Source organism: Colletes latitarsis, chromosome 7, assembly GCF_051014445.1.
Source record: "Colletes latitarsis isolate SP2378_abdomen chromosome 7, iyColLati1, whole genome shotgun sequence".
In the NCBI taxonomy this organism is placed as follows: domain Eukaryota; kingdom Metazoa; phylum Arthropoda; class Insecta; order Hymenoptera; family Colletidae; genus Colletes; species Colletes latitarsis.
This window is the reverse complement of record NC_135140.1, coordinates 14,624,318-14,645,753: the sequence shown is the minus strand read 5'-3', so window position 1 is coordinate 14,645,753 and position 21,436 is coordinate 14,624,318. Positions and strand designations below refer to the sequence as shown.

Genomic DNA, 21,436 nt, shown 5'->3' with positions numbered 1-21,436 from the left:
ATTTAAAGGATAACAAGTGTAAATGTTATTTTTAAAGTGTCGAATCTTGCGTAAAATTTACTATGATATGAGACTGTGTTTGGTGGAGAGACCTACATTAATATTCGGACAGCATGGTATTTCGTAGGTTATTGATTCACATACAGAGTGTCCCAATAATTGTGGTGCAACAGTGAGGGGATCCTACGTAAAAAATAACTCGAAAACATGGAATAAAATTGTTTCGTTCGAGGCCTTGTTTTCGAGAAAATCGACTTTGAAAGTTCATCGGATATGCATGCAATAGAGCATGACCATTAGCTATTAGCATAAGTAGAAGTAGTGAGTAATGGACGGACGCGTCAGGCATATCGTATTTAATCGCTGGCGTTCCTGAACAATTTTCTAATTATCTCGATAACGAAGCCTCAGAAAACAACTCTATTCTATATTTTCGACATATTTTTTTATATATTTTTAATTTCTGTGTAATTCATACCCTGCAGAAATATACTGTGATGTAAAATATTACGTAACAAGTGTCTCCAAAGTGTCCAAATATTTTTGCAACGTACAAATTACACATTACTCTGTTTACTGATCATGTGAATTAGATTAATCAATTTGAGAGTGTGTATTACGATTGCACAAGATGTACAAAAGTTATGGTACCTCAAAAGATAAGTCGAAAATGTAGAATACAAATTTTTCCCTCGACAAAATTATAGTACAGTATTTTGTCGAGTATACCGTTTGGTTAATAAAACGTTCTAAACGCTTGGACACGTCAGACGTGACTCCGAGTAAATAATTTTGTGAAACACTCCTCCATTCTTCTGTCAGTTGTATTTTTGGTTCTCCCTTTGTTTTTCTGTCTGGTTTTCGAATGGTGTGAACCAATAAATCCCCTAGACTCTCTACAGAATTTAAATCCAGCGATTGTGGAGTCGGATGCAATACTTTCGAGCAGGAATATAATAGATATTCCTGAACAATTCGTGATATTTTTCTTTTGGATTATTATTTTGGTTAAATTTAAAACTATCACGCGCGTAGCACTTTTCAGTAAATGTTTTTACAGTCAAATAATTTTTAACCTTTTTTACTTGATGTTAAATATCACAATGATGATTCATTTTTTCTTTTAAATATGATTACGTTTATTTTGAGAATTACATCAATTATTTAGTCGATTTCGTGCTCCGCGTACGAAACAAACGAATTCAATCATCAGATGATATTTTTATTTTGGATTATTTTGGTTAAATTTAAAACTATCACGCGCGTAGCACTTTTCAGTAAATGTTTTTACAGTCAAATAATTTTTAACCTTTTTTACTTGATGTTAAATATCACAATGATGATTCATTTTTTCTTTTAAATATGATTACGTTTATTTTGAGAATTACTCGGTATAATACGAGCTCGTGTTTGAGACAGAATGCGTTTGTCTCAATTTAACAGTAATTATTTAGTCGATTTCGTGCTCCGCGTACGAAACAAACGAATTCAGTCGTCAGGTTTTTCCAAACGAGGCCCGAAGCAAAAATCATCGTCGCGTCGATAATTATTTACTACCGCTAAAAATGCGGGCAATCGGTTCGGAACTTTTTCCAGTCCAGTGGAGGGAAACCGAGGCTTCCGGGAAGTTTCCCAATTTCTGTTTCGTTCGAAAGTTGATTCCGCTTGCGGCGCGTTTTCTGCGTGGCTTTCAACCGAGCGTATTACGCGCGCGCAGCGCAATTACGCGTACGCGTTAACGAGATTTACGAGCAGATATATTTTTAATTGGTAACTAATCGTTATTACTTCCCAACAGCAACGACACTTTGCCTATCGGGGCATTTACTAATTTGTAATGCAATCGAATCGTTCAATATCTACGGTAAAAGTATCAAATTTTTACACTTCTCAGGAAACAGAAATTTTCATTTCACAACTTTGTATTTTATCTTGTGTATCGAAATAGAATTTTATTATGTTATAATCAGAATTTTAAGCAATGTACAGACAATCTAACGCGACCAATTATTTTCGTAAATTACTACATTTACTAATTTGTAATGCAATCGAATCGTTCAATATCTACGGTAAAAATATCAAATTTTTACACTCTCAGGAAACAGAAATTTTCGTTTCACAACTTCGTATTTTATCCTGTATATCGAAATAGAATATTTATTATTTTATACTCAGAATTTTGAACAATGTACAGACAATCTAACGCGACCAATTATTTTTGTAAATTACCACATTCATTAATTTGTAATGCAATTTTGTATCGTTCAATATCTACGGTAAAAGTATCAAATTTTTACATTTCTCAGGAAACAGAAATTTTCGTTTCACAACTTAATATTTTATCCTGTGTGTCGAAATAGAATTTTATTATTTTACACTTAGAATTTTGAACAATGTACAGACAATCTAACGCGACCAATTATTTTCGTAATTTACTACATTTACTAATTTGTAATGCAATTTTGAATCGTTCAATATCTACGGTAAAAATATCAAATTTTCACGCTTCTTAGGAAACGGAAATTTTCGTTTCACAACGTCGTATTTTATCCTGTGTGTCGAAATAGAATTTTATTATTTTACACTTAGAATTTTGAACAATGTACAGACAATCTAACGTGACCAATTATTTTCGTAAATTACTACATTTATTAATTTGTAATGCAATTTTGAATCGTTCAATATCTACGGTAAAAGTATCAAATTTTCACGCTTCTTAGGAAACAGAAATTTTCGTTTCACAACTTCGTATTTTATCCTGTATATCGAAATAGAATATTTATTATTTTATACTCAGAATTTTGAACAATGTACAGACAATCTAACGCGACCAATTATTTTTGTAAATTACCACATTCATTAATTTGTAATGCAATTTTGAATCGTTCAATATCTACGGTAAAAATATCAAATTTTTTCACTTTCAAGAAACAGAAATTTTCGTTTCACAACTTCGTATTTTATCCTGTGTGTCGTAATAGAATTTTATTATTTTACACTTAGAATTTTGAATAATGTACAGACAATCTAACGCGACCAATTATTTTCGTAAATTACTACATTCATTAATTTGTAATGCAATTTTGTATCGTTCAAAATCTACGGTAAAAATATCAAATTTTCACGCTTCTTAGGAAACAGAAATTTTCATTTCACAACGTCGTATTTTATCCTGTGTATCGAAATAGATTTCGTAATTAGTGGACAAATCAAACATTTTTGTATCTCCTTTTCTAAATATAAAGTGTGATTTATAAGAATTAATTTTAATTAATTAATCTTATCGCTTCGAAGATGGCCAGAAAATGACCGAAACGTTAAGATAAATAAACACAACAATTATTTCGCAAAAGATGTACTCTAAAAGCCAAAGAATTTAAATCTTGACTTCGCATTGTTTTCACGCGTACTTGGAACAACGAAATACATAAATTTCCTTCGTTGATAACTTCGTAGTATATCATGATTTAATACTTGTTCGGATCAGAGTATAATACGGAACGTCAGTTAATTTACAACGTATGACACGTATGGAGACACGAATCAAGTCATAAATACAATTCACAGGGAAAAACTGGCAGGAAATGCGACAGGTGATAAATATAATGTGCCACGGGTTATAAGGAGCTGCAAACTAGCGAATTGTAATTGGAATTCGTCTCGTGTCCGCCCTTTCAATCTCGGTATCTTACCGGATATCCGACATAACGTGTTTCCAATGAAACCTACATTTTTCAGTCAATAAATCGAACGTCACGCGGTACAATTCCATTTCTATTATACTTTATTTCGTACCTTCTAATAATTATTATATAATTTAGCCGCATTAATCGTCATTCGATCGTATTATTACAGAGCTTAAGTTAATTTTTCTTCCCCCTTTTGTTCGATTTCAGGAAGAATAGTTCAACCCTAGAGAAGTTCCATTTGCAAATCTCCAGAACGGAACTGTACCCGTTGGACTCGAAATACGTGGACCAATTGTTGCACGAAATCGCGACGAAGCCTATCGTTCATGTTGGTAAGCGTCTTTAAAATTCTTTACTATCAACAACTTTTTCACGATTCGTTAAGAAACTTGATCGCCCCTTAAACGCATATGAATTTATATTAAATGGCGAACATTCGTATCCCGGTATTTTTTTATTTGAAATTCTAGTGCTGTTTACAATATTCATAGTCTCTTTTTCGCGAGGAATTAAAATCTCGTGTTATTTTTTAACCTTCGCGCTGTGGCCTTCGACTTTAATCCGCGCGACGTTTAAACTTATTCGCCTTCATTGCAAGGTCTGACGTTTTCCCACGCGTCTAGCGAATTATTCTATCGCAAATTAGAATTCTGCTTAGAAACTACTATCTGTAGAAGTGTTCTATAAACACAATGTTCATAAAAAAGTTCGTGTACCTAAAATATTGAGGGAAACATTCTACTTAGTGCAGGTAAATAAATTTAAAAATATATACAAATACCATTCTTGGTAAATAAAAGATCATTAAATGTAACAAACTAGTATCTGTAGAAGTGTACTATAAACACAATATTCATAAAAAACTTCGTGTACCTAAAATATTGAGGGAAACATTCTACTTAGTGCAGGTAAATAAATTTAAAAATATATACAAATATCATTTTTGGTAAATAAAAGATCATTAAATGTAACAAACTAGTATCTGTAGAAGTGTACTATAAATACAATATTCATAAAAAACTTCATGTACCTAAAATATTGAGGGAAACATTCTACTTAGTGCAGGTGCATAAATTTCAAAATATAATACATGCAAATATCATTTTTAGTCGAAACGAAGCATAATTAAGAGAAGCTTCAATAAAAATATATAAAATTAATGTTCGTGGATCCCAGTCGCGTTATGTTAAAATAGTCTCTCTTTGAATATACAGGATGTTTCGAAAGAACATTACTCGAAGAATCCACGCACTGAAATAATAAAAAAAATTGTTCGATGGAGAAATGAACAGTGAAACGATAATTATTATATTAGAGCTGATTGAAAATTTCAGCAGTTTCGTTCGGGACCTGGCTCTCAGTAGAGTCGGGCGCCTCTGGTCAGACGTTCTATCGCTACGCAATGCATAACAATCGAAATTCTTGGGCGGTCCCTGTCGAACTCCTTCCACTCGGGTATTACAGCGATCGAACATGCTGTAATATAAATTTTCGAGCGACAGTGCACGCAAATCGTGCTCGGAATTTTTCCTTGGGCGAAGTAATGGATGATAAGCCCCCGGACACCGTACGTGGACCTTTATTAAATTTTACGTGGCTCACAGTAAATTGACTTTTTCAAGAGGTCTTCGTACCATTTGACGTACCACGGGATCGTCGATTTTCTCTAAAATTAATTTCCTTCGACGAAGAATGTCAGCTTTGTTCCTATCTTTTCTATTTACATTACAGAAAATAGAGTGTTTAATTCGAATATTGAATATTTGAATCGACGTACCACGAGATCGTCGACTTTCCCTAAAATTAATTTTCATCGACGAAGAACGACAGTTTTGTTCCTGTCTTTTGTATTTATATTACAAGAAATAGAATGTTTCATTTGAATATTAATTTTAAAGGGGCAAAAGGGAAATATTGATCATTGTTGCAATCAAAATATTTAATGCAGTTATTATTTAAATCACGTTTATGACAACCACAATTATTTTCCTATCGATAGTTAATATACAGAGTGTCCAGCCACCCCCGGGAAAAATTTTAATGCCAGATTCTAGAGACCAAAATAAGACGAAAATCAAGAATACTAATTTCTTGATGGAGGCTTCGTTAAAAAGTTATTAACGTTTAAAGTACCGCTCGTAATGAATTTTTTTCTCGAAAATGAGTAGGATTTTGGGGGTATGTCTATTCACCAAAAATTCTTGCAGTTGACCCCCGCAATCGAAAATAATTTTTTCAGAACGATTTCAAATTTTTTTTCACATGAAATTCCAGTGAAATCGGAATTTCAGGATCAGACATTGTATTTCCAGTAAAGAATTTTTTTTCTTGAAAACGGGTAGGATTTTGGGGGTATCTCCATTGACCAAAAATGGTTGTATTTAACCCCAGAACCTAGAAATAATTTTTTTAGAACGATTTGAAATTTTTTTTACTCGCCGAAAATTTTAGGCACCTTTTACCCCCTTGTCGATTTTTCTTGAAACGTCGTTTTTGATTTTTAGTAATTTTGTTTCACGCCCTAGAGAAAAGTTGTCTAATACTTTTTTGTAGGTACCCATGGGCTCTACTTTAGAAAAAAGTTTCATTGAAATATATTCACTATTTTAGGAGTTATGGTCGTTTGAAAATTTGACCATTTTTATGAGGTTTTTCTTACTTTACGGTGTTAAGGAATAACTTTTCGAATACTTTTGGAATTCTCACACATTCTCCATCAAAATACACGTAATTTGCTTTTTTAAACATTAAAATCGTCCAATCCGTTCAGAAGTTATGACATTTTAAAGATTCGCATGAAATTTCAGGGAAGCATATCTGGCCTCACATTAGATTTTCGGTAATGAATTTTTTTCTCGAAACTGAGTAGGATTTCGGGGGAATGTCTGTTGACCAAAAATGATTGTAATTGACCCCAGAACCTAGAAATAATTTTTTTAGAACGATTTGAAATTTTTTTTATTCGCCGAAAATTTTAGGCACCTTTTACCCCCTTGTCGATTTTTCTTGAAACGTCGTTTTTGATTTTTAGTAATTTTGTTTGACGCCCTAGAGAAAAGTTGTCTAATACTTTTTTGTAGGTACCCATGGGCTCTACTTTAGAAAAAAGTTTCATTGAAATATATTCACTATTTTAGGAGTTATGGCTGTTTGAAGATTGGACCATTTTTGGTCATGGGGTTTTTCTCATTTTACGGAGTCAAGAACCAACTTTTCGAATATTTTTGCGATTTCTACATATTCTCCATCAAAATACGCGTAATTTGCTTTTTTAAACATTAAAATCGTCCAATCCGTTCAGAAGTTATGACATTTTAAAGATTCTCATGAAATTTCAGGGAAGCATATCTGGCTTCACATTAGATTTTCGGTAAGGAATTTTTTTCTCGAAAACGCGTGGGAATTAGGCGGTATGTCTATTCACCAAAAATGATTGTAATTGACCCCCACAACTAAAAATAATTTTTTCAGAATGATTTGAAATTTTTTAACAACTTTTTAACGAAGCCTCAGTTTAGAAATTAATATTCTTGATTTTCGTCTTATTTTGGCCTTTAGAATCACGCATTAAAATTTTTCCCAGGGTAAAACCAAGATACTGAATTTGTCTTGCCAGCTTTCCCGTCCGCGATACGTTTCATTAGCAGAGCTATGACAGAACGTATGAAACGTAACCATCGCAACAAACGAATCGAACAATGAGAATTAGACGCGGGTGGCATAAAATTAATTTGGAAACGGCGCCGTAATAATCTTCTGCGTTGAAATTAATTCCTCCACGGCCCATGAAGCCAGTCAATTAACCGGTGTTATTGTGACCGTGGCTTTGTGCTTAGTAATTACCGCGACGCGGTTTATTGACCAACAATGCAACGATCGTACGAATCGAAAGAGAGAACGAGCGAAACGGATTGTTCCTGGTCTCAGAACCGTAACGTTTTAAAATTAGTTCTGGCATCGACGTACGCATAATTTGCGATCGTTCACTCATGGTCGATCGTTTGGTAATCGCGATACTCGTGTCTATTTGATAGTAAAACTGTTCAGATTTACTGTAGTTTTGTAAATTAAAGCTCCATTCTATTCGACAGTTTCTATTTGCTATAATTATACATTTTTGAAACAAGTATAGTCCAGTTTGACATGTGAACTCCAATTGATATTAATAACAAACTTTGCGTTATAAATAACTATTTCTGTACGGAAACAATGTTCACTCTGTATATTTTCCTTAAATAATGAACAGAGAAGGTAACGAAAGAATTTAATTTTTCGTACACTATCAATACTTTAATAGAATTCGTGAATGTTCAGTTTATGTAAAGTTATAAATTTTATAATCGTGTCCTGCTCAGTACAATACTTAGGTCACGTCACTCTCGCAAAGATTATCGAAAAATTCATTCAGTTCTGATACTCGTAACAGCAAAAAAGAAATTTCAGTGGACAGTCGGACAGCAATTCCGCGCCTAGAAGTAAACATGTTTGATTACGGACTTCAGTGGAATAGACTATCGTTGATCAGCCTTCCATCGATACAGTGGATCCTGATGGAAAATATGGAAATCATATTCGCGATAGCATTTTGTTTGCGCAAGCTCCGCCCGTGCTGGTATCGCGAATTTCAAACGGAATATTAAATTTTAATCAAACGAATACTGTTGTTCGATCTGTACAATAAAAAATGAAAAAATGGAGGGGGGAAGACAAAAGTTTCGACGACATTGTTCGATACAATTTGATGAATCACAAAAGAGCTCGCGAATAAAATGATACATACGGATTAGTCGGAACGGAGGCTTGTCGAACGAGAGTTTTAAATCGCGTTTCGATTTTAAACAACTTTCCGTGGATCCGGGGAGCTGGAAATACGGGTTCGAAGGGCGAGGTTTCCGTCGATTTCTTCGATCTGTAGAAAATTCCGTCGGATAGACGGGATCGGTGTAATTTCGATTACATTTAGCCGCTGAGAGACAGTTTGTTAAACAAATAGCGAGGCTAGCGTAGGGTCGAGTGGCAGCGGAACGAAGTTAAATCAGCGCCAAGGAGTCCCCCCGGCTGCCGCGGATGCAATTATTAAGCAGTATCGAACTGCCGTAGGAAATTAGATCGTCGATCAAAAGGGAGGATAGGGCGGAGATGGTTCCCCGGGCATCTCGGTGACAAAGGAGGTCGATCCAAGTTGCTAAACAATAATTAAATTGAGCGGAGAGGGTGCCATTCGATTCCCTGCGAGCTGATTTCGATACGTAATCACGGTCCACGAAATTAAACGTTTAATCGGCTAGAAATCTCCGCCTTGGCCTCCTAAAAGTTACCAGCAGAATTCAATTCGTACGAAACCCTTTTGCTCGTGGAATTCTTCGTTTGAAGCTGGCAGTTGCTCTCAAACGACAAGAAAGTGAATTATTTGGCCGCGGGGTATGTAAATATCTTTTCGAGACGAAAAAGAACGCTCTCCGTTAAAATTTCTTCCATTTTACTGTGAATGGAAATATTAATTTCTGTTTAAAAAAGTATTCGAGACGTTTGTTGAGTTTGGAAACGAACGCTCTGTATGTAAAGTTAAATCGGTTGTGTGATAATAACTGTGACTGTTTTCTGCTTCTCGTGAATTGTTTTACTGCATAAATTGACAAGTAAAAATATCGAAGAACACGATGCCCCATATAATGGGAATTTGAAATATGAAAATTGCCATTTTAAACGAAACAAACGGTTGAACATTATTTTATTTGATTTTACGTATCGTCGATAAAATGAATAAAATTATTTAATTATTTACTTCTGAATTATAGATATCTTTGTGTGTTACAGAAAAATAATTTTCTCAGGTTTATATAAGTTCATATATAAATTTATTAGTATTAATGAATACATACGGGTGGACAGTTTGGAATGTATTGCTCAAGAATATTATTCAAATTAAATTCCAGGATATGGTTTATAGTGCAATATAATCTTAAAAAATCGATGTAAGAAAGTTATGGGAGAGGTCAGTGTGCTGGCGTTAGAAAAGTTGGAGAATTTTCTTAGGTTGTCTCGTATATTGAAACGTTCGTAGGAAATACGATTTCGGTGTTTGCACGGTCTCTAACAATAAGCTTTGCGTTCGTAAGAAATGGCGATTTTGCACGTGCCGGTAACGAGAATTCTGTGCACTCTGTAATGCCTTTTACGTTTGCTAATTTTACCGATCTCGCTGGTTCTGTTCTTTAAACGCGAAGATCAATCTAAAACCATTGACTCTTTTATGAGGTGAATATTTCAGATGATGTGACACCAAATCTTGAAATCCTCCATGTTTGCATTCTTTATTAACGCCAAAGATGACGACCCTAAATATACATATGCGCATTTTCTAAATTTCAGCTCGAAAACATTAATTTTGTCGTCTGTCGACGAGTTTCTTTTCAAGATATTTACTACGAAGTATGAATAATTTGTGTGAAAAATAGCTTGGAGATTGTGGCGTCGCTTCCTGTGCTCGCCACCAGAGGGATCGCGCTCTCACAAGCGCTCGAACGACTTCCAAATATCCCAGTCTCTTTTCCTTTTCCACACCGCAGCGAAACAGCTGATGCAAATAAAGAAGCCTCGATAATAAATATCGAGTAATTAAATTTTGATTTTAACATTTTGCATTTAAATCAAGCGATATTTAGTAGTTAATGTAAACTCTCGGATGCTCTATTTTCTATCTGTTTCTCCAGTAATCTGAACTCCCTTTTTCCTCCCAAGCGAGTGACCTTACAACTTTACACGAGTTCAAGGTAGTTTCCATTCGATCGGTTTCGAACATCGATGGATGTTCGCATAAAATGTCAGCGTTCTTAAATATCCCATTATCCCGCTACATGCTCGCGTCGATCTATAATTGTTTTAGAAAATAAGTTCCACGACAAACAAGCTCTTGCACAATGGTAACACGCTCGACAGAGAACTTTGCCTTTCTCTTAGTTGCGTAACGACGCGTTCCATATTTCAATGTTAATTTTAATTATAACTCTCGTTTCTGACTTTGCCTCCCGAACAAGCGCTTTTAACGTTATCTCTGATAACTCGTAACACGAATACTCGTTTAAAAGAGTACATTTTAGATAATCAAGAAAATAATTAGTCGGACGAAGTTTGTACGGAAACAAAGATAAAGTAATAGATAAACAGAAAAACACCGTTGAAATTACTCGGATGAATAGTTTTAAATTATTTTGCTGTTTTGTAGTTTTACTTAATTTTGAAAGTAATTTATTACTATTACTATATGAATAGTGTTTTGTTTCGTTTGTCGTTTGGAGTTTTTATTTAGATCAAGATTTTGCCCATCTCCGGCTGTTGGGCATTCAGGTGTAAGTAGTTCGAGTCAATAACTTCGGCGACACGACAGGAGAGCGACGATTAATTATTGTCCTTTATGATAAATTGACCTCGAGTAACCCGCACGGCTGGTACGTAAATTAGGCATATATCATTTATGATATTGACACAGTGGGCGACGAACGATCGATATTCCTCCGCGCGTCTCTGCCAAGAATTTTTTTTTCACGTCAACTTGCCGCGAGCTGCGCGATTTTTCATTATTACGAAACCGTACAACTATTTCATTCGTAAGCTTCGAGGCTGTCGAGCTCGTGTTTTTATTCGAAATTTTCTGGGAAATATTTGACCGTTGAATACTACGATTTTTAATTAATTAAAGAATTCTGTCGTTCGACGAAAGATCGACGAGTGCAAAATAATCCAGTGTTTTTCACGATGTTACCCAAGCATTGCTGAATTTCGTTCGCAAAGAATAACTGGTGCCAATTGTCGTCGACAACGATGATTATAGATACAATAATTTCCGGTTGAAAAATGGGATCGTTGGTTCGCTCGAAGCGATTTTGATCTCGAGCTGAAGTCAACGAGGATCCATCGATCGCGCTGAATAAATATAAACAGTGGCCGGGCTCGAGGCCGTAACTTGCATTTGACGCAAATATTGTCGCTCGAAACCGGGGATTGCTGTAAAACGATGAAAATACAGAAGAAGTCGGGTCGAACGATGCTCAAACAGCGAGGGGGGTTATTCGAAATCGGTGCTCGACAGACTTTTCTGATTATTGCTCGATATCTGCATACGCGGCAAGTGCAATTAAGCGCGACTTAATCGTACTGGGACCAATTGAATCGAAAATGCCGCTTGTTCCGGCTCCGTCAGACCGAGAAAATCGAGCCGGAAAACTACTCCTAAGCAATTTGCGTGTTCCGGTCGCTCGGCCGGATAATCGCGCCTTTATTTCCGCGAAACTGGAGAGTAAACAACCCCTGTTTTACCATTTTTGTTTTCAGCTCAGAAAGAAGGCGGCACGCAGCTGAAGCTCGAGATAAACTATTCGTACATGCAGGCGCTGTTCAAACCTATGAGGTGAGTGCAATTAAATTCCCCGAACAAAGAATTACCGAGAGTTTCGAGTCGGGGAGCACCGCCAACGAATGGGACGTTACGATCACAAGAATTGTGAATCTTTCTATAATTAAAATATACTTACTTTGTAACTATATTATGCAAACTTGAGGAACTGGTTTATTTGTAAGATATCTTTCTCTTTTATGTAGCATATTTTTTACTCTGAATGTGCATACTTAGTATTTTTAAATTTCGACGTAGTTTGTAAATTTTCTGCACGATGTTAGAGTTTTCATCGGATAGAGGATGAAACGCCGTTGAGAAAGAATTTTGTTTCAAGTTGATACCGTAGTTAATTCCGGAGAAAACAATTATTTATGAGAAAATGCTGGTTAGTAACTACTCAAACATCCTGTATAGGGATTTAAATTCATTTTAAACAATTTATAGTCTAGTTATATCGCACATCGGTCGTATAATCAATAAGAACTGTTGAAACTTCTTTGGGTATGTAGTGTCAAAGTAAATTGCAAAATAATCATAGAAGACGGCATAAATTATAGTAGTTGGTATAATCGTTGGATAGGGGATGAAATGCCCTTTAAAATGAGCGTTTGTACGAGTCGATAGCTCAATTAGTTCAGGAGATATGGCGATTTTAGTTTCAAGTCGATGCGGTGGCTAGTTTCGAAGATATGAGGCGTTTGTTTACGTCGCGCGGTCAATGAACTCCCACTACAGCCTTGGCAAGGTCGTTGACCACACGTGATCGTAGTAACTAGGTCACGAGACAGCGATAGTCGAATTAACAAAAATTGCCTTTCACATAAATCACGATATCTCGAAAACGGAAAGTCCGATCGTCAAAAACCAAAAACCATTTCAAAGAGGAAGCTTTACCGTCTCTAACAGTGGTTCAATAATTAATAAAACGCTAATAATTTCGGAACTGCACGCGTGTAAAGTTTTAGAAGATTCTCTACTTTCCTATTTAGATCGGAAGCTAGCCAGAATTTGATACAGTCTTTTGTACAATCTTTTATAAAAAAATATGAATCGTTCAACCGGTCGTGATAGGCAGACTGCATATTTTTCTCAGAAAGTAAACAATATATAATTATATGAAAAATCGTGAAGTTAAATGACGCTAAAATAGCATTGTATGTTAGAAATTTTAAACGAAATTTTAAAAATGCTCGTTCGACCGGTCATGGTAGGTTTACTGTTAAAACATCGAGATAAGTATCTGGGTATAAACTTTTAAAACTGCCCTCCCCTCTATGTTTGGTTTCTTAAAGTACGAGTATATCTACTCGGTTAATCAAAGGAGCCAGGAGTTTCTTGAAAGCTGCCGCTTATCTCTGCTAAACGCATGAGTTATAACTGACGTTTAGAGAACCGAGTGCACTGCTTAGTGTTACAAATGAAGGTGTAAAACTTCGAGGACGAAGATAGGAGGGAAAACTTTTGTAGTTTGGAACAGGGTTTACCTTAAATTATTTTGACGGTAATCAAATCTGCTAGAACCGTTTCGGGGACGCGATAAAATCGAGAAACGGCGTAGAATTCGGTCAACTTGTTAGACGAGTCGATGTTGGTTTACGCGATTAACGATTCATTTAATCGTTGAACTAGCGCGAACACTTTCGTACAAGTTGCACCGTTCGACTATCGAATTCGCGTTGTCCAAACTTAACGAACGACTCTCTTTTATTCTAATAAATAGTAATTTTTAAATTTTTAAATACAATTATGAAAAGCAACCTATTTAAAAAAAAACGATTCATTTAATCGTTGAACTAGCGCGAACACTTTCGTACAAGTTGCACCGTTCGACTATCGAATCTGTGTTGTCCAAACTTAACGAACGACTCTCTTTTATTTTAATAAATAGTAATTTTTAAATTTTTGAACACAATTATGAAAAGCAACCTATTTAAAAAAAAACGATTCATTTAATCGTTGAACTAGCGCGAACACTTTCGTACAAGTTGCACCGTTCGATTACCGAATTCGCGTTGTCCAAACTTAACGAACGACTCTCTTTTATTCTAATAAATAGTAATTTTTAAATTTTTGAATACTATTATGAAAAGCAACCTATTTAAAAAAAAACGATTCATTTAATCGTTGAACTAGCGCGAACACTTTCGTACAAGTTGCACCGTTCGATTACCGAATTCGCGTTGTCCAAACTTAACGAACGACTCTTTTATTTTAATAAATAGTAATTTTAAAATTTTTGAATATAATTATGAAAAGCAACCTTTTTTAAAAAAAATCTACCCTTATATTTCGTTTCGTTTCGTTGTAGAGTATACTTTCTGTGGTGCTTCATTTCACAGGCATGTTATAATATTTACGGGCAACGCAGACGTCTGATGCAATTAGGAGCAACTCGTAGGAAATTGGAGTAGAAATCGGACTTCCGGTCTCCACGAATGACTACGCAGTCGGGCCACCGGTGCAAAGATAGGGCCGGAAAGTTTCGTATCTCGAACTCGCAGCCAGCGAGAAATTACTTCAACAGTTTGTCCGTGACGTCACGACGCCTCGCGTCGCGAAATCCCACAAGACTCGCGTTGACTCACGCTCGTACATTCCCCTCGATAGCAATCGGGAATTAAACGCTGAAACATTGGTCCTCTCCAGTTGAAAGCATTATTTACTTTATTCAAAGCTTCGAAGAGTTGGCTGAATCCAAAAAATCGAATTGGCTACCCTCAAAAGTTCTACATTTCTCGAACACAGTTTCACAATTCTACGTCCATCTCATGTTAAATATAGTTGAAACTTTTATATTTCACTTCAAAATATCTGAAGCGAATGTTCTTTTAAAACTTTTATTAATCATACTGCTGAAAGTGGAAACTTTACGGGATTAGAGTGTTAATGTAGAAGCTTAAAATTTGACTGTTGACAGATTCATTCTAATTTATGTGGTTTACAATTGCCCAGAATGAGAGTTCTGATCTCCCAAAAAATTTTAAGGTTTTCGTCCGGCAGCGGACGCGTTAAAACAGAAAATGAAAGACCGTGGAAGTTAAAAGTTCACCAGATTACCTTTATTTGTAAAAGTTCGCAGTTTCGTTCTGACTCAAACTGTATCGATGTTTCCTCGAAAGACACGTCGAAGTTGTTCCGCTCGACGAGTGCCGCGCATCCCCCCGAGGAAGAAATAAGTGACGCATCCAAAACGATCACCACCCTCGACACTCGTTCCCGCCAGGTCTTCGCGAAAGCGTTTCTGGGTCTCAGACAATAGGAGGATGTGACGTATCGCGTTTTCTGGAGGGAGAAAGAGAGAACGGACAATGATAATTGAGTAGAAGAGGCAAGGACAGTTCGAGTGGCTCTCTCACGGCACGAGGCACTTGGGCCTCCACTTATGTAATTGTGCTCGTAATCCCATCCACATAACTTCGTCAGCCCCGCTGCCGGGTAAAACCGCAGACTTCGCTGCGTGACGGGAGATGCTCGGGGTGAAAAAAAAAAAAAACGGAGATAGACGTCGCGATAATTTCGTAATTCCAACCGATCGACCGACACTTTTCTCGATTGTTCCCATTTCTTACCCCCTCGAAGTTTAATTCGACGCGTGTTTTTGCTAATTTCTTGACCTTCGAATCCCTGGAATTCAATTAGAAACGTCGGAACAAAGTCCAAAGTCGAGATTGTTCTAAAAACATTCGTTAAAAATCGGGTAAACGTACTCGTATTATTTGCGATGGATATTACGTACTTTGGATTGTAAAATTTTAATGGGAGATTCTAGTTAAAAAGTTATTAAAAAGGAAAGGGAATGGTGGACTTCATCAGTAAGGTTTTCTAGCAGTCCCTGCCTTAGACGACTGGAATATTAGGAAATCGGTTGTAGATCGTATATAAAACAACCGAGGGGTCGATCGAGCGCTTGTGAGAGCGCGATCCCTCTGGTGGCGAGCGTGGGAGGCGACGCCGCAGAACTTTAAACGTTAATAACGTTTTAACGAAGCCTCCAACGACAAATTGGTATTCTTGATTTTCGTCTTATTTTGTCCTCTAGAATCTCCCATTAAAATTTTTCCCAGGACCCAACACTCCGTATATGATAAGAATATAGTCGCTGAGAGTTATCTAATATTTTACCTAATATAAAGGAGGAACTGTTATAATTTTAGTGTTAAAATTTGTTGAAACGCGGGGCTGGTAGGAAATTTCGATCCAACCGCGATCCACGCGTCTCGACTGCGTCAGCCCTCGGCGTCTCAATCGTTCGAAACGAGTTACGGGGCAGTAACGGTACAGTGCCGGAAGAACGGGACCGAAAGACGGGAATAAAGTAGAGACAACGTAATATCCCGAAGTGGAGAGAAAATTCGAGACAAGCGAGGGTGGCCGGGACCGCTTATTGCATCTCTTTTTATCTCCCCTGCACCTTCGACCCTTTCGAATCCCTCTGGTGCACACATTTGCCCCTTTAAACTTCCGGTTGGCCGAAGATTCCGCGATAAGTGGCCGAGACCGGCTTAAACTCCGGTAATAAGTTCGGCAATAAGTTCCATGGAAAGTTTCCGGCCTCGACCACCGCCCCTATACCCACAGAGGGAGAAAGAGAGTATTCCCGGCGAAATTGCGAGCGTCCCGACGCCACCAATCCCGCAATAAGCTCTCGTTACACGTTAAGGAGGGACACCTCTTTTCCTCCTTTCGAAACGAACAAGTCACGGCTTTTCTTTTTCCCCGTCGCGGTGGCAGACCCTCCTCCCGGACGCTAAGATTCATTGAATGGACAATTTTTCGCAAACGCTCCCACTCGGGAAATTATTTCTTCGTAGATCTTTTTATCGGTGCCCCCTTGAAGGCTCTTTGATTGCGGGCGCTGCCTCTGCTCACCGAGTGTCTCGAACAGCCACCCTTATTTCTCCTTTTTCGCTCATTTTTGGTCGTTCCTGGAAGGTACACTTTTTCGTTTTGTCACGGAGAAAGAGGTAATTTACCCTTTATATAACTCATACACGATAAATCCCGCTTTCGAGTGACAAAATCGGTACACCCTTATTTCTATCGCGAGATAAAATTCGTAAAGTTAATGGAATATAGTAATATGCTTGGTTCGCGCTCAAACATGTTTTTAAACGCTTTTTTATGGGAGGAAAGAAACGTGTGTGTATAGAAACAGTCTGTTGGTCGAGCACTTGCGAGAAAGCGTAGCCCTCTGCTGGCGAACGCGGGAACTGTCGCCACACTTACGACCAAATGCACGTATTTATAAAGAAAAATATTAAAAGCTAATCAGTTTTAGCCATTCTCGTATACTTTTTGTTTGTCATTATTACTGAGAATCATAAATACTAATTTATTATGCAGTGTTATTCATTCCCATTCTCTGCCGTAGATTCAAAGAAACTAGCATTCCACGCACGTTGCACTTCCTCTACTAATTAAATAAATAATTTATTTCCATCGTAAAGCACTGCATTTTCTCACATCATGATGTAAGCAAAAAATAATACTCGGAATCTCGTAATTACGTTAAAAATAACAGTTGCGTGTCTTCGAATATTCCCAAAATGATCGTTATGCCCAGTAAGAAAATTCCTGTTTGTTTAAATTCTCTGTAACGATAAGAAAAAATAGTATTTTCTATCCTCGTCGTACTTTCTCGCGGATTCAGAAGTTCGCGTTATTAAATTTCGCTCGGAACTTCCGCGTTTGAATTCCGTCTACTCGATTATTAAAAACAACTTCCTCTTCCCTGGGTTTTCCCAGAATAGCATTTTCATCTGAAAAATTTCGATAATTTCCTCCGGTTCGTAACGAATGGATCTTTAAATTTTATTCGTGGAATTCAAGTTTACTGGAAAAGTTTGTTGCAACGCGTGCAATTTAATATTTTTTCGGATTACTTTCCCGTAACGCGCGCGCGCGCGCAAAAAGAAAATGCTTTCAATGCTCCCAGCATTGAATTTATCGAATACGTGCACGTAATATGTTTAATCCGACTCGTTAAAGGGAAGTGGCCCGGCGCGGGGCAGACATTTTTCTTTCGCCTCGCCACTCGTGGACGTGAAGCAATAATTAACATCGACCTACATCATTAGCCGGCCCGTAATTAGCGTTTGGTCGTTCGCGGTTTCGCGCATTCCAAAGAAAAAAACTGGTTTCATAGACACTCGAACGAGCTATTTACGATTGCTCGTTCGTAAAAATTGTTCCCCAGTGGAGCTAAATTGGACCTTCAAATTAAAGAAAATCAAACGTCGCGCATTAAATCGTCGCAAAATATCAAACTCGTTAACGAAAAACTAACCGAATGGTTCTCGAAGAAAAATTTATTTCTAAATTTATTAAATGTATATACAAGGTGTTCGGCCATCCCTAGAAAAAACTTTAATGGGAGATTCTGGAGGTCACAATAAGACGAAAATCAAGAATACCAATTGGTTAATGAAGGCTTCGTTAAAAAGTTTTATTAACGTTTAAAGTTTCGCCCGTACTGAATTTTTTTCTCGAAAATGCGCAGGATTTCGGGGGTACGTGTATTCACGAAAAATGATTGTAATTGACCCCCGGAACCAAAAATAATTTTTTCAGAACGATTTCAAATTTTTTTTTCGCATGAAATTTCAGTAAAATCGGTATTTCAGGATCAGACATTATATTTCCAGTAAGGAATTTTTTTCTCGAAAACGGGTAGGATTTCGGGGGTATCTCTATCGACCAAAAATGATTGTAATTGACCCCTGCAACCAAAGATAATTTTTTTAGAACGATTTGAAATTTTTTAATTTCGCCGGAAAATTTCACCTACTCGAATTTTTTTCTCGAAAGCGAGTAGAAATTCGGGGGTATGTCTGTTCACGAAAAATAATTGTAACCGACCCCTGCAACTAAAAATAATTTTTTCAGAACGGTTTGAAATTTTTTAATAACTTTTTAACGAAGCCTTATTTTGGCCTCTAGAATCACCCATTAAAATTTTTCCCAGGGATGGCCAAACAACTCCAGAAAATACATTTACTTTTCATAGCGAGATTTCGTAAATCTTTCTTATTTCTGTGCATGGTTTCACCAAGATTTCTAACGAATCCCAAGATATTCAAGACTTTCGTTAGCAACGGTTTCTTGACTAGGTTTGTCTCGAAATAGTTTGAATCCCGTCGCTCGAGTGCCAAAACAAGCAGCAAACCTTATTATACCTACGATTAATAATTGCCAGGGACAATTTGCGAACGGGTTCATTTGAATAGAAAATACCAGGGCGACTGGCGGTCTTGTTCCGCGCAATTATTCCCTCCAAATACCGGTTATCTTTTCCGCAGACTTTCGCGGCACCGGGGCGAAACGGTGCCCCGAAAATTCGCGAACGGAGGAGCTCGGTAAACAAAATTATGCCAGCGAAGTCGGAAGGTCAGGAGGCGAGGCCTGGCTGGCTGCCTTGCGACGGCAGTTAACTTTTAATCAGATGCAAATTACGCGCTAATTACCGCTCGACCGTCGTATTAATTAGCCCGGGCTGCTCGGAGAAGTTTCCCCTGGCCAGCCATCCGTGGTTTTCCAAGTCTCGTTGCTTCGTGTCGGCCGTTGTCTTTAAGCGTTTCCATATTCGGGATCGTTTCGCGCGCCACTCGTTATTATGGTTACTCTTGATCTTTCGAAAATCTGGATTTACTCGTGTGGCGTTGCTTCTTCGCTGCGATGTGGGAACTCGTGAAAATCCGAGGGAACGATCGAGCACTTGTGAGAGCGCGATCCCTCTGGTGGCGAGCATAGGAAGCGACGCTACACTCGGATACCAAACCGGATCGAAGCGTTCGAAAGCTCGTCCTTAGACGAGAATTAATTTCTCGATAGAAAATTATTTTGGCGCTGAACTCTGATTCTAGAAAATGTTCCATTCTGCTCCAATTGTAATTGAATTACAATTGTAATAATTGCTTGTACAATAAATTCAACTTCGGTAGAATTTATTGTACAAGCTAGTAAATAGTTGCAAGAGAAGGATCAATCTTTTTTTTAACAGAGAGTAACTTCTATTCTGCATGGTTAAAGTTAATTTAAAATAGAAAAATAATGTTGATGTCTCTATATTAAATTTACAGAAAATAGCTTTGTAACTTTTTATTTGATGCACTCTGTGTGGAGCAGAAGAAGACTGTAGATGCATGCTCGATTTTAAGATCATCGAGATGAAAATGATTGTTGAAAAAATTTAGATTACTTCTTAAAAACATTAGGCTCGATTCGTTTCTTCTATATCAGCAGCTTGAATTTAGGACACATTGCGTGAAAGATATCGTCCACCAGCTGTCATAATGTCAAGGTGAAGACGATATTTTTAGGCATAATATTTCGTCTGAATATTTTTTATAAGCACAGCAAATATTTAAACACCTTTCTCATATCAAATTTATACAAACACGTACAAATTGTGTCACAAACGTTGATTAAGAACATCTTAAAAAATCAACGTTTTTCTTACTTTTAGAATGGATAATTTCTCACAAAAAACCGTCAAAAATTTTGTGCTCGAGTTGCAGTTCCTTACCATAATTTCTCACCAGAGCATGAAAGCTCCTAGCTTAGCAGATGATAATTATTTACGAGGAATGGTATTTTCGCATCGATAGCTTCGTTCGCTTTTCGAAAGGTTAGTGTTCGCTAAAAGAAGGCGGGGGGCACACGAAACGCGCGAAATCTTGGCGAGTTATGATTCACCTGTCTATTTTCGTCAGCAATCTCGACCACCTGCAACCTTTCGAGCGTCGCTACATTTGCCAATAAAGCATCGCAGTAAAACGGTGAACTTCTTGCGACTGACATTTCGAAGGAAACGTTATAAACTCGGCCCGCCGTGTCGAATAATTTACCTGTGCCACGAATTAAAACTTTCCTCGTTGTTTCACGTGTCACCGTTTGGCTGTTGCTTTTTTTTTTCGAAGAATGATGCATCGCTTTTCGAGAACTAGCATCAAGATCGATCCAATGAGATATTTAATACCGATACCCATCAATTTCCCAACTACCGTTAAAGTTTCTGGAAAAACTTTCTATGAGCTGGAGTTTATGGCAAGGACACCAAGGAACATTATATTTAGGAAGAACGACTCCTAAATTAACTAAACTAATATTCGAACCTCAGAAAAGTAATTTAAAAAGGGTCAAGACTCTTTTAATTACTTAAAATCAGGAGAAAAGGAAAGGAGAGATCGAGCACTTGTGAGAAAAGTACAGGTTTAGCGTAGCCCTCTGCTGGCGAGTACGAGAGGTGTAAACTCACGCTACTTTCTGGACCAAATACGCATATTTCGACCTGTCCCATTGTTTTGAAACGTCCTGTACATGCATGGTATTAAAATACATTTCGATTCCATGG

General features: G+C 37.1%; 1 protein-coding gene across 1 annotated transcript in view; it reads left to right on the top strand.

The window, feature by feature from the left end:
- Nucleotides 1-21,436, top strand: part of LOC143344060 (extracellular serine/threonine protein CG31145) — a 109,183-nt gene that overhangs the window by 70,051 nt on the left and 17,696 nt on the right. Inside the window, exons 2-3 of the mRNA XM_076769655.1 lie at nt 3,897-4,021; nt 12,021-12,096. Of these exons, the coding sequence (XP_076625770.1) occupies nt 3,897-4,021; nt 12,021-12,096 (201 nt within the window). The remainder of the gene's footprint in view (nt 1-3,896; nt 4,022-12,020; nt 12,097-21,436) is intronic.